Genomic DNA, 13,619 nt, shown 5'->3' on the forward strand with positions numbered 1-13,619 from the left:
AACAAATTACGGACGTAGGCTCTTCTAGTGTATCAATTCTACATCGATGGTCGATAATTTGCCGAAAATGATAACTTATTCTCTAACTTTCCTAAATTATCATCTGGCGATTACTTAACCTCTTCGAAGAGGTCGACACAGTCTAGAACGAGGTGGCGTCATCTAGCGGTAAACCGACAACTTTCTCTATAACCTAAAATATTTTATCATTGAATAATCCAAGGTTTTAAATAATAGTCATTGTGTCTTTGTACAACCATTCGAGGACACAGTTTGGCGAAATTTTTCATCGCCATAAAATATATTAAGAGTTATATTTATATAGTTACGCGACAAGTAAATACATTATCATACATACGAAAACCAAGTATGTTCGCAATCACGTCGTCGTGGCGATACTGTACACGCTTAAAATTTACCGCCATACAGATAAGAACGAAATTGTATTGTTGCATTCTTACAACCTATCGCAACCTATTTAAGGTTATATTTTACACATTTTTTTGTGAAACATGAATAACCGGCCAATCATCTTGTACTCCTAACGATTCGTCCTTCCAAGATAACTATTAAACGTATAATCGAATTGCTCGTACGACAATGTGACAATGGTGAAAAACAAATTCACATTAAGAGATAGGTTAAGATTCTTTCAAAGTTCTTTTAACGTTGCATTCTTTTTAATTGACACGAGAGAATAACGTCCTAGTTGAGAAAAATGAGCAAACTATGGAACTATCTAATATTTCAAGGATGGATATCGTATTTAATGGCAGCCGGCTTGCTTATTTTCACGAGCGGCTTCCTACTTACTCGCGTTTCCAGATCGGAGCGCGCAGAATGCAAATATTGCACAAATCCTGGTGGATGCAACATCGAAGAGCTCCTTCAAGATCCCAAAATCGCTGCAAGTACTTGTCTCGAAAGGAATACTCGCGTCGTGTTGTTAGTCGTTGACGCCTTGAAATATGATTTTGTACACTGGTATAACGATAACAGTTCTGCCTCATTGTATTACCACAATAAGTTGCCAATAATCCACGAGCTGTTGCAAAATCAACCTATGAATTCACGTTTGTATAAATTCATAGCGGATCCACCAACCACGACTATGCAAAGGTTGAAAGGTTTCACTACCGGATCTTTACCTACTTTCATTGACGTTGGATCAAATTTTGCATCCGAAAGCATAGACGAAGATAACATTATCGATCAAAATATTGCCAAAGGTATTGTTTTCATGGGCGATGATACTTGGACAAATTTATTTCCTGGCAAATTCAAACGTCAATTTCCATCGCCGTCTTTTAATGTTTGGGATCTCGATACCGTCGATAGAGACGTTCGATATCGTATATTCTTTGAAATGAAAAAGAGAGATTGGTCCCTACTCATAGCGCATGTTCTTGGAATCGATCATTGCGGACACAAACACGGCGCCAATCATCCTGAAATGACAAGAAAATTAAACGATACCAATACTCTGATAAAAGAAATCATTGAATCTTTGGAAGAAGATATGGTACTTTTTGTTGTGGGCGATCATGGAATGACGGAGAGCGGCGATCACGGCGGCGATAGTTTAAACGAAGTCGAAGCTGCCATGTTCGTTTATTCTATGCTTCCTCTTCTAAAACACGATTTGGCTCGCGATACCGTGAATCAAATCGATCTGGTTCCTACGTTGGCATCCATTCTTGGGACGCCTATACCTTTTTCCAACTTAGGATCCGTCATACTCGGTTCGCTGCCGAGTTTGACGAGAATTAGAGATTCGGAACAAGGTTTATGGTATTCGTTGCATTCGGTATGGAGAAATATTGTACAAACAAAAAAATATATAGACACGTATTCTATGGATAACTATCTGTTTTCTGAAGACCAACTCGAGAATTTAGAAAATGTATATAATCATCTATTCAAACGGATAAAGCATGTACATACCAACGAAGAATTTGAATTATTCATTCAGGATAGTAACAGCTATTTCAAACTACTTAAAGATACATGTTCCAAAGTCTGGGTTCAATTTGATTCTAGCCTAATGTCGAAAGGCCTACTTTTAATGTTTTGCACATTATTTTTCTATTACCTTTTTATTACAGGCATTCCGGAAAGTCGTATGTCGAAGATATTTCAATCGGCATTTTTACAATGTTCCGTGTTAGCAAATTTAATTACTGCACTGGTAATCTTTTTCTTATTCTTCTTCGATATTTTAGAGGAACTAAAAAATACCACGTTCTTTGCTACCGGTGCGGTGTCCATAATATTATTAGTAGTATTAATCGCTAAGAATTGGGATGTAATTTCGATGAGATGGTACGATTATCGTAAGATTAGGAAATTGATTTACATTGCTAGAGTGATACTCCTTTTAACGGTATGCAGTCTTTTCTCTAACAGTTACATTGTCGAGGAAGATAATGTACTATCCTTTCTACTTGTTACTCTTGTTTGGTTACTTACATTTAATATAAGAAAAGAAAATTCTAACGAAATTTCGGATAGGAAAGCAAAGCCATTCTTTAAATCGCCAACAAAGTCAAATTTAAAGGCAATTATAATTGTCATCGGTTTAATAGCATGCATTTCTATAAGACTGTCTCATTATTTTTGGCGTTGTCGAGAGGAGCAGGAACAACGCGTGTGTTCTCTCTTTGTAACTGGAAAAGCAGGTTCTATAACAACAAACAATATAGAACGTGTTTTACTTGCCATCACCTTGATTGTACTTGCATTATACATTACGATAGTAAGACTGTGGTTACAAAATTGTGGGAATCTTACCGGTTTTTCTCCTGGTGTTCTGGTAGGACAATATTGTCCTGTCGTAATTGGTGTTTGCATGGGTTGTTATTGGGTCCTTCAGCGGTTACCTAAATTTGTCAAAATAAAATTCGCATTGTCTTGGCAAGTAAGTACATTGCCCAACATAGTGTATGCGTTGTGTGTGTTTGCAATTTTTGTTCTTTACTACCGTCCGCTCAGTATATTTCTACTGCCAAAGAAGAAAGAATCGATTAATATATACAATGACGAGAATATTGTACCCCGATTATTTGAGAAAATAAAGGAGTCGATTTATCGTAAGAAAATAGACACAGATGAAACACCAGTTGTTTACGGCTTGGGCACTGCTTATAGTGCTGCATTTATCTCGTTGAGCGTATTTCTTATGCTGTTATATTCTTTATTATTAGGGGATATTTTATCGCCTAGTACTTTCTTGATGTTTATATCTTGTGCCTCTGTTTTGGGCGTATCTGCGATAGAACGATACAAGAATGCTAACAGTATATGTAAGTATCTTTAATAAGTGATTAATACACGGATAATTTGTAATCTGTATCGTATAATGTACTTTCAATACTATTATTTCCAAAACAGCAGAGCTTGTAGAAGTATCTACGCCTGCCTTGATATGTTGGTTTTTGATAGCCGAATATTTCTTTTATGGAACCGGGCATCAACCAACTTTTCCTACTATTCATTGGGATGCTGCTTTTGTAGGCACAGGTGGACATTTCTATGGAAGCTTCCTACCAGCAATCCTAATAGGTATGCGTGATTATAATTATATTAATGTTACATTAATGTATCCGATGTATAACTTCTCTTAACGACAGGGATAAACACGTTTGGATCGCACATTATATTAGGTGCAACGTTACCATTATTGGTGATCGTACCATTTACTTTGTACCTTGTATTTCCAAAGTTAGTTAAAGTAAAATTTTTGGAAAACGACATGAAAAGAGGAGAACTACTTCTGTTTGAACAAGACTCTGTATTTCATACTGCAATTTTCTCGGTCGCAGGAAAGTATACACTTCTTCACGGAATTAGAGTAAGTTATTATCATTTTTAATATTTCAAAGTAATTAGTTACATATTTTGAAAAGTATAAAATCGTAAACGCTAAAAATACTATCAAGGAGATACTAGAAAGAATACCATTAAGATGCAGTGTTTTCCAAAGCTTTTCTTTTTTAGTGGAGTAACATCTAAAAAATTTGGAAATCGCTGATTTAAAGTGTAAAATTGATTAAAATTAAAATATTTTTCTTTTCAAACTTGATATACGTTATAGACTTTCGGCAGCATGCTTGCCGCGACGATTCACTGTCGGCATTTAATGGTTTGGAAGATCTTCGCGCCAAAGTTAATATTCGAAGGCTTGGGACTGTTAGTAACGTTAAGCAGCGTCCTAGCGTCCTTTTATATGGTGTTCAGAATCGATCAACAAATGGAACACCTTATATCCAGAGTGACGAAAGGCAGATGATAGTGATCACTTTCGATGGTGTATAATACAGTTAACTAGTAAAGTACCAATGTTTTCAAACGTAACTTTAATATAAGAATGTGTGCGGTGGCTCGTTACTCGTAACATTAGAAACGTGTTTTTATCGAAGAACAAACAAATAGATATTCAACGTCAACAATCACCGATACTGCCAATGTTTCCAGAATTTTATATGACTTTATATAAGAGACAGTTAAACGTATTTACTACAGAAGTTACGCCGAAGATCTTAGTACGCGAGTATGAAACATTGTTTTCCTTTGGTTCGTTAAAGACCAAGCTATAATATTAATTCTGGTGCTTCCTAACACACTAACGCTACCCTGCGTGCAATGCATTGCTGATTACAGAGGAACAAAGCAACGCACTTGATGCAGGATTGCGTCCATGTGCGCTGGTATCTGCTTGACCGATGTACGTATTAGTTTTACCGTTTAATATTCGTTATCGTTAAGTAAATTCGGATAAATAAATGTCGTAGCGTGCGTTACCTTTTCATTTGTCGCATATGAAACTGTATTATAGTATGTATTATAAGTCTAATAGAAAATCTAATAAATCTAGTCTTATATATATCTTATATATATATATATATATATATATCTTTCAGGTATCTTTCTTCTTATGCACTAAAAAATAGTAAAATTCGTAAAGTTCGTGCCTTTCGTTGACATATGGTTTTGTGTTGTCTATGTATTTTGCAAAACACTTTATTGAACGAAATTATCAAGCGTACACTTTATGTATTGTATGCGAATGTGATCATTTTAAAGGCAAAAGTTTGTAATTACAAGTGGTGGAAGTATTCCTGCTGAATCGGTAGCCTAATGATGATTGTGATGCCTATGTCCTTGATGGTTGTTTCTCAGGTACTCCATCCAGTCCGCCCATTTGTTACTATCCTCGTAATCGCTGTTATCCTGTGACAAACGAACATGTTCGCGGTATTCATGGTATATAAATCGCACATACCTAGTTTTTGTAATAATTATTTTGAAAGCCTGGCACTTGCATATTAGGCAATACCGGCATTTGTATCTGAAAACAAATGAAGCTATCATGTTGCATAAGACCCCTTGTTGTCTTCATTTGTTCTATCATATTTGTACCAAATATTAAGTTTATCTTTAAATGTGTAAGCTATAATTTTCGAGTTTTGCGATATTTTTCATTAATATCATTCTTTTTTATCTAAAAACTTACAAATAATTTAATTCCTCCGCCTTGGTGGCCAGGTGTAGAACCTCCTCCTGCCTGTACGGACTCTACGGAACCAGGCGGCAAACTCTGATATCCCTGATGCATTTGCATTTGAACTCCACGCGGTTCTTGCTTTGGACTGGAGTTACTTTCTTCCTTTATTAATAGCTCGGTGTCACTGTCAATTTGTCGTTTTTCCGCAGCATCCGCATCACCAGGATAAGATACCCAAAACGATCCTGGAGCCTTTTCCATCGTTCGAGTCATCTTCGGTCCAAATTTACCAGAACCCGATCCATAGGAAGCTGGCATTTCGTAATCGAATGTGCCCAACTTACTCTTGATAGCATCTAGAAAACTCATATCGATGGGTATATTACTAGTAGTGGAAAGAATATCGTTATTCATCGATGGATAATTAGCACCCATTGCTCCTGTGAAAACATTAGCAGACGCCATTTTAGCGTTCACTGCACTTTGAACTGCCAGAGTAATATTTCTCTGCAAATCCGACAACATATCGAATACTTGGCTCAGAATAGCCATTTTTTGTTGGAAAGGGAGCATTCCATCGACAGGGGATTTTGGCCACATACCCGGTCCAAAGGGTTTGAAAGACTTCTTTGGTGACATTGGTGATGTAGCTTTTTGATACGCAACTAAATCGTTCATTGTTGTCACCATATTACTCTTCAAACCGCCCAACTCAGACAGTATGCTATTAACAATTGTATCTTTAGCAGCGTTAATTGATGATAGATCATCAATGGATCTTACAATTTTTGCTTCTGTAGCGTCCTCGTCAGATTCGATAGATCTCGCAAAGTCACTCTTCGTACTTGGACTTTCCTTCGCGAGCATGGTTTTGTTCAACTTTAAAGTCTCAAATAATTTATCCAAAAAATTTTCTACCTTTTCATCGTACTCGATCGGGCTTGGAATCATTGACGATGGAAACCAAAAATCAGGTGGTACAATGGTGCTTTTCGTTGTTGAGACTTCCGTTGATGTTGGCAGTGGTGTACTAGTAGCAAGGTTTTTAAACAAGGTATCCAAGAAAGCAGATTTCTTTGCAATGAACATGGATGGATCCACCATTGATCCAAACGGTGAAAACATCCCTGGCATGTATTGTTTAGGTGCAGTAGCACCGCCAAATTTTTTTAGAAATAGACTAGTCTCATCCTCTGACTCTTCAGAAATTGGAGCAAGAGTAGGGTAAGGAGGTGGTGGTCCCAAACTCTTTGTTTCTGGCTTACCACCATCCATGATCGATCGAAGCTTTGTTATGGATGATTCATCTGTACTTCTCCTTTTACGAGAAAGACCACCTTTCATAGTATAGTCAGGTACAGTATTCAACTCGGAAAATGGTGATAGAGGACCAAACTTAGGACTCATAGAACCAAAAGGCTTTGAACTGAAGGGTCCAAAGATTCCACGTTTGTATGAAGCGCTACCATCTTCTTTATTACTTGTACCTACACTGTTTACCGACTGTATTTCATCAGCAGCATTGTACAAAGGTAATCCACTTGCAACGTATGGCATAAATGGTCTGAAACCCATCGGATATGGGTACGGGTATGGGTATGAATATGGCCCAAATGGCCCCACACCTCCAAATAAATTGGATAATAAATCTGTCTTCTTCGAAATCATAATTTTGGGATCAACAAATTTTGGAAACAGCGGCGATTTTGGTATATATGGCACTGTTATGGTGTTCATTCCTGATAATGGTGGTACAATAGCTCTTGAGTAAACTAAAAGTAAATTTTGTATACAATAAATATATACATATATTATATACATTTACATTATTTCCTCGTATATTTATTACAGAGAGAAAAAAAAATCATACAAAATATTTAAAAAATTATATATTTTATATTACCAGGTTTGGAAGCAAACTTTGCCCATGGTGCTCCGGGGGGGATTTTACCAACTGCACTAGTTGTTAAAACTATTAAACACGTAAAAAATGTGAGACCTTTTGAAAGAAACATCTTGCACTAAGTTATCGGTCTGCATTCTGTTCTTGCTTTTATAGCAATGGCCAGACAATAATACTTGCAAATCTTTTAAGACTATTGGTGTAGGGCTCATCCTCTCATTTAAATAATCCATCGTATACAGAAGGTGCACTTGTGTTTTATAATTAGCCAATATGCTTTCATTGTATTGCTTAGGAAAGCAATTTCCTTCTCATTCTGCCAATTGTACCTTAACATTACAATGGCTTAATTCAAACATTATTATCCATATTAAATGTATGTATTTGAACTTTTTTTGTTATTCATATTTTCATTGGTGGAAAAATCATTGCATTATTTCTTATCTTCTGAATATGAAAGTGGAACGATTTCATGATCCACCTTGTAATCCGATTGCAATCGACTTGCAAACGAACCTGCGAGAAACGCGTTATTCGTTTGTCGATAATAATACACTGTAGCAGCTGTTTTCATTATTTGGCAATTACCAATTAATTGTATTTGCAAACATACGTTCGTGCTTATCGTTCATATCTAAATGGAAATAAGGAAGTCTAATGACAGTAAGTAACAATATATTTAAAATACGTTATTGAAAATTACAATACTACTTTATTATTTTAATAACTATCCACGATAAAAGTAATACACATAAAATTTACTCAACATTTTCTTTAATGAAATCAATCAATCTACTGAATATCTTTTATTCAAATTTATTCTGAATTTGTATAGATTAAAAAAATAAAGTCATTTCTTATAACTTTGCTATTTTAGTTGCTATGGAAAATAAGGACATCATGACAAATGCTACTTCTGTATTTGGAAACTTCCCATTACCAAGGACTGTTTTACGACAATGTTCAAAGAGCACAAATATTATTCATGCGATAAATAGATTATTCAGTATGTATCATCCCAATGATGGTATAGCTGCATACGAACATGTGTTAAAAACTCTTCTTGTTTTATCTGAGAATTTCGATAATAACACTCAGCAACAGATCATTTCTATGGTACCATTGCCAAATTGTGCTTCAAACGAAGCAATTAGAGATATAATGTATAAAATTACTGGTTTAATTAGAACAGCTGATAGCATGACCACATGCCAAAAGTACGAGTTTTATTAAATTCTTCCTTTATACATTATCAACGCGTAACAACATTTTTATATTTTTAAAGAATTACTGTCGTTCCTGAATACAAGCATGGTGCAGAAGTTTCAACTGAGAAACCGAAGATTCATTTAAATCAGAATGTTTTGATTGATGCATCTTCTCAAAATGTTGAACTAGATGAAAATGTAAAAGTTCATTCACACCACGATTCGACATTTCTATCAATTTATTAATTTAATTTTAATATCTAAACTGTCATTTTCATTTGTACAGTTTGTACCTTCGGTACCGGAAGTATTTCGAGGTTTTCCTCCTAATGAAATTTCTATGATTCATAGTCACATAAGGAATGTGAATTATGTATACGATACATTAGATTCCAATATTCCATGCATAGAACCATGTATCAATCTTAGACAAAATGTTGCATTGCAAACTAACAAACAAGAAGAATCACCAAAATATCAGCCAAACTTACAATTTAAATGGATTCATACACCTCATCCTATATATAAAAATAATACTTACCAAGTTACTACACCTACTTGTCAAAAAAGTTGCCTCAAGTCAATGGACAATAAATGTATTCAATTACCCATTAATAAAGTCAATAATCATAAGCATTGGAATGTAGCTAACATGTCACATATCCCACACCAGGTTTGCAAAAATTAATTGTTAATAATATTTGAGTAGTATTAACAATCATTGGTTATTTTAGTTTGATGTTCTTCGAACTGAAATATGAAAATGATATTACAGGAAAGTACATGTTGCAAAAAGAAATTATGTAAAACTGGAATAATTTCAAATAAACAAAATAAAACTGAAATTTCAAATTTGGAAGTAATAAATATTGGTACATCCTTTTCAAACTCAGGAATAAACTGTTGCGAAGTTTCACAAGATTTTAAAAAGTACAACTGTAATCTAAACGAAAATAAAATTACCAATATGGAAACACAGAAATGTTTTAAGTTAGCATTGGAACCTGAACAACAAGCAATTCAAGAAGATATATACAAAATGGATGTTGTATGTTGGAATGAAAAAATTAATAAAACAATGAATAATCAGGTAAAAAAGAAACAATATTTATATTTATACTAATTCTTTTGATAATTTGCTGTATATCTATACTCTTTTAATAATATTTTAGTTGTCGACGGAAAATAATTTTACAATGGACACTTTTATAGTAGATAAGAGACTTAAAACTAGCTTGCAAAATTTGTTAAAACGTGCAGAAGAAGAAACTTTGATTGGTAATGAAATTGAATTTATATTTGTATAATTATATTTATGTAATTTGTTGATTGTTACTTTTTTTTTAATATAATGTTAAATATAATATTTCCAATAGTCCCTCAAACAAATTCACTGCAAACAGTTTCTGCTGCATCCAAACTTTGGAAATTTGTAACTCTGAAAGACCTAGAAAATAAAAATCTATTAGATTCTTCGATAAGCGATAACACTAATAATTCAAATGATACTAATGCATCAAACGATATAAAGAAATTAAATGGAAAAAAAACGTCAGGATTGTCAAATATATATCCAAAACCAGCTCAATTGCAAATGCTTCAGAAGAGTTTAAATATTACGCAAACAGTGGGATGTGAGAGAAAGGACAATACGGAAAATTTACCATACAAGTACCACCAAAGTTATCGCATAAATTTAATATATATTCAATGATTAACAATTTACTTAAAACAATTATTTACTTTCAGATCTCCAGCGAAGCAAACAGAACGAAATAATGTGAATATTTTACAACAAACTGCATCTGTTACAGAATTAGCTACATTTAAGAAACGTTACTACGATACGCTACTGAATATTCAACAAGCTAAAGGTTTACGAGGACTTATATAATTTCTTTAAATTTTCGTTGAAATATGATGTTGTATATATATATATTTTTTTTTTTTATAGTGGCAGTGGCAAATTCCTTGGCAATATCATCTGTGGAAAATTCCACTAAATACGATCCGTATTATTCAAATCGCTCGTATCATCATCATCATCAGCAGCAGCAGCAGCAGCAACAGCAGCAACAGCAGCAGCAGCAGCAGCAGCAGCAGCAGCAGTTGTTGCAACAACATGAACAATTAACTGTAAACCCACAATTTGCAGTGCGTACTATGGCTCAATCAAAATTATCAAACATACATAACACTCCGTACACCTGGGTGAGATATAATGATTGGAGACATCCAACAATGAGACAATTAAGATACCCACAACAAGTGAGATGCTGAATATTACCCGAATATATAAATATTCCTAACTATTTCTTTCATTATTTTAATCGCGATCTCTCTCTTTCTTTAGTCCCTGTTTCACCATTCAAGGAACAAAGAGTAAGTTTTTTAGGTGTATTTTTTTTTGACGATGTTGTATATTTTGTTATTCTTTTATCCTTTTGTCAAAAGGAATTCTATACTACATTATGTAAAAACAGTGGATATTCAGTGTTTCGCGCAAGATAAAAGTAAGGAAATGAAGCAATGTGTACAACGTAAAAAACTAGAGGACATAGTTGGAAAATTGAAAGAGATAGAAAACATTAATATAAACGATTAAAGGATTTTCACTAACCTTTGCGAAGTTTTCGGTTCTTTGAAGTTCGAAATATGTTCATCTATAAACAAATACAATATTTACGCATGCATATCGATCGTATCGATAACTATAAAAAATGCAAATCATAATAGCATTTGTTAAAAATGAATTTACCAAATAATAGAAGTTTCTCAAAGAATGTGGGTGATGGCAATTGAATTAGGAAAATACATATCAGGTAAAATTTGTCATTCTACTATTTATCTTGCACCAGTCTCGACACTTAATCGTAACATTGGTACGTGTAACGTATCAATGTTGTGTTTTGCTTTCGCTTAGTTTTTGCTATCGTGTCTTCTGGCACTGGTAAAAGATAATAATTGTGAGTGTTATGTTATATTAATCGCGAATGTTTTTTTAATAATTTCGTTTGTATTTCGGACGATTGCGTGACAATTTCTTTTCTAATTGTATATACGCAGGATATTCTTACCGGCGCCAATCGAACCTTAATACTTACAACATATTAACTAACAAATGTACACGTGTTCTTCGATTAACATAGAACAAAGTTGCTTCTAATTGCTAACATTTTGTGGTATATTCATAATTAACATATAACGTCATACGCACTCTCGACTTTGTACAGTCTATTCTATACAAAAGTCGTTTATCATTTATCCCTAAGTGTACAAAATGACTTAAAAGAATAAACGACAATTGCTAACTTAGGTGTTATATGGATCATTGATCGTTATTGTCCAGAACAATCGCTCTGAAGCACGACAAATTACCAACACGTTAAAAGAATAAAGAGTACGTAATTTTGGTAATTTATCGAACCACATTTATCAACACACAATAATTTATTCTCAACCCAAAACACATTCAATATGGTACCCTCATAACGGGCCTAAGATAGAAACATCGTTATATTTAATATTTGCTATTATTAATATTGACAACATCATTCTAAGACACAAAAACGTATTTGTGTACCAGTGATGCTCTCAATATTTCATTATCAATATCTATTTAGGAATTGGAACACATCCAAAGGATCCATACCACCAATATTTTGTTGTAAGGATTCTTACATTCCTTGTTATTATTATCCGATTAACAAAAAGTTAGGCCAAAGGATTTTCGCATCGCGTACCTTATATATCTCGTTTAGATTGTCATTATTCAGCAATGCAATGATTAACGAACAAGATAGATGCGCATAAGCGGGGCTTCTTTAGATTATACATTTAATTACACCGCTTCAAAGATTATTCATATTGTTTGAATACAGTGGTACGCGCTATGTCCATCATGAAATAAATTTCTGATACCGCAAACGATTAGTTCTTCGGTAAATAATAATAAAATTATTTGTATTAAAAACTAGTATCTTACAAATAAATAATATATTCTACGTAAAGTTCAAATTATAAAAAGAAACGGTAATGTATTCATTGGAAAGATTTAAATATTTTAATACAAATACAAAAATGTTATTTAAGTTTGATAACAAATTAAATTACATTCTAAATAAACTTAAGTAATTAACGAAGATGAATGTCTGTCCGATGAAGAAATGGAAATAATAATAGCGACTACTGTTTTGTGCGTTAAATTGATCAATTCAAATTTGACTGAATTTTGAATTTCTCCAAATTTTTTAATTTTAAACTTAATTTCGAATTTTTGTCAATATTTGTGCTGTAATTTAAAGCGTTTTCAAGTTAAAAATGATACAGGAACACATTAACAAATGTTGCAAATTCGTATACTAAATATGTAAGTTTAACAATTCATTTACCATGAGGTATTGCAGATCGTAGTGAGGTAAAGCTTGAGATACTAAGTTATTGAAAAGTAATAAAGTCATTCGATATACATGACACTCAAAGAGCGTTATATTTCTTCTGGCAGTGTCCATACATATTTTTATCATTTTGGTTAAACTCGCAAGCTAAATATCTTACACTGTATAACATTTCCATCCAACACTCTTACGAAATCTATTCGCACTTTCAAACATTTTGCTGGTGTACAGCATATACCATGTACAAGAAAAATTACATTTATTTCTTCGTTGTGTTCAGGTGAACAAAATTACGACCTCACCAATATTTGCCACAACGAAGCTACTATAATATATATATTCTTCTTCTTTTTTTTTATACGATCCTATATGAACACGCACTTTTTCCTTACGCTAATTAATTAATTAGACAACTAACGCGTTACACACGCCAACTTGTAATTAAATGTCCGGTGTGTGTGTCTAATATCGTATCAAAAGACAAAGTAGCTGTTACTTATGATCCTAATCAAGAATAGTTAACTTCTTCACATTCGTGTGATTATAGTGGTATCTTATTATTAATGTAATCAACTGAAAAAAACAAGAGGTCCCAATGTAATCCACTC

At 33.6% G+C, this 13,619-nt stretch overlaps 3 protein-coding genes across 7 annotated transcripts; 2 read left to right on the top strand and 1 right to left on the bottom strand.

The window, feature by feature from the left end:
- Window positions 1-232: 232 nt before the first annotated feature.
- On the top strand, window positions 233-5,243 carry LOC128894985 (GPI ethanolamine phosphate transferase 3). Of its 4 annotated transcripts, none has more exons than XR_008461653.1 (5): window positions 240-3,302; window positions 3,391-3,561; window positions 3,630-3,850; window positions 4,094-4,733; window positions 5,113-5,243. XR_008461653.1 is itself a non-coding variant. In XM_054157138.1 (4 exons), the coding sequence occupies exons 1-4, from the start codon at window positions 719-721 to the stop codon at window positions 4,286-4,288; spliced, it is 3,171 nt and encodes a 1,056-aa protein (XP_054013113.1). In that variant the 5' UTR covers window positions 240-718; the 3' UTR covers window positions 4,289-4,889. The 4 variants fall into 4 exon arrangements, 2 of the variants coding, with proteins under 2 accessions (XP_054013114.1, XP_054013113.1); XR_008461654.1 differs by lacking the exon at window positions 5,113-5,243 and adding an exon at window positions 4,920-5,063 and having other exon boundaries at window positions 4,094-4,723; XM_054157138.1 differs by lacking the exon at window positions 5,113-5,243 and having other exon boundaries at window positions 4,094-4,889.
- LOC128894986 (uncharacterized) lies at window positions 5,004-7,533 on the bottom strand. 2 transcript variants are annotated; one of them, XM_054157140.1, is made up of 3 exons: window positions 7,407-7,533; window positions 5,513-7,275; window positions 5,004-5,229 (listed from the first exon to the last, which is right to left on the bottom strand). In XM_054157140.1, exons 1-3 carry the CDS (start codon window positions 7,516-7,518, stop codon window positions 5,134-5,136), a joined length of 1,971 nt encoding a protein of 656 aa, XP_054013115.1. In that variant the 5' UTR covers window positions 7,519-7,533; the 3' UTR covers window positions 5,004-5,133. The 2 variants fall into 2 exon arrangements, with proteins under 2 accessions (XP_054013115.1, XP_054013117.1); XM_054157142.1 differs by having other exon boundaries at window positions 5,138-5,347.
- A 1,421-nt stretch (window positions 7,534-8,954) lies between these two features.
- On the top strand, window positions 8,955-11,220 carry LOC128894987 (putative uncharacterized protein DDB_G0282129). Its single transcript, XM_054157143.1, has 8 exons — window positions 8,955-9,287; window positions 9,390-9,704; window positions 9,787-9,892; window positions 9,991-10,285; window positions 10,364-10,488; window positions 10,569-10,882; window positions 10,968-10,996; window positions 11,069-11,220. Exons 1-8 carry the CDS (start codon window positions 8,955-8,957, stop codon window positions 11,217-11,219), a joined length of 1,668 nt encoding a protein of 555 aa, XP_054013118.1. The 3' UTR covers window position 11,220.
- The last annotated feature ends 2,399 nt before the right edge of the window (window positions 11,221-13,619 follow it).

Source organism: Hylaeus anthracinus, unplaced genomic scaffold (assembly GCF_026225885.1).
Source record: "Hylaeus anthracinus isolate JK02 unplaced genomic scaffold, UHH_iyHylAnth1.0_haploid 4, whole genome shotgun sequence".
In the NCBI taxonomy this organism is placed as follows: domain Eukaryota; kingdom Metazoa; phylum Arthropoda; class Insecta; order Hymenoptera; family Colletidae; genus Hylaeus; species Hylaeus anthracinus.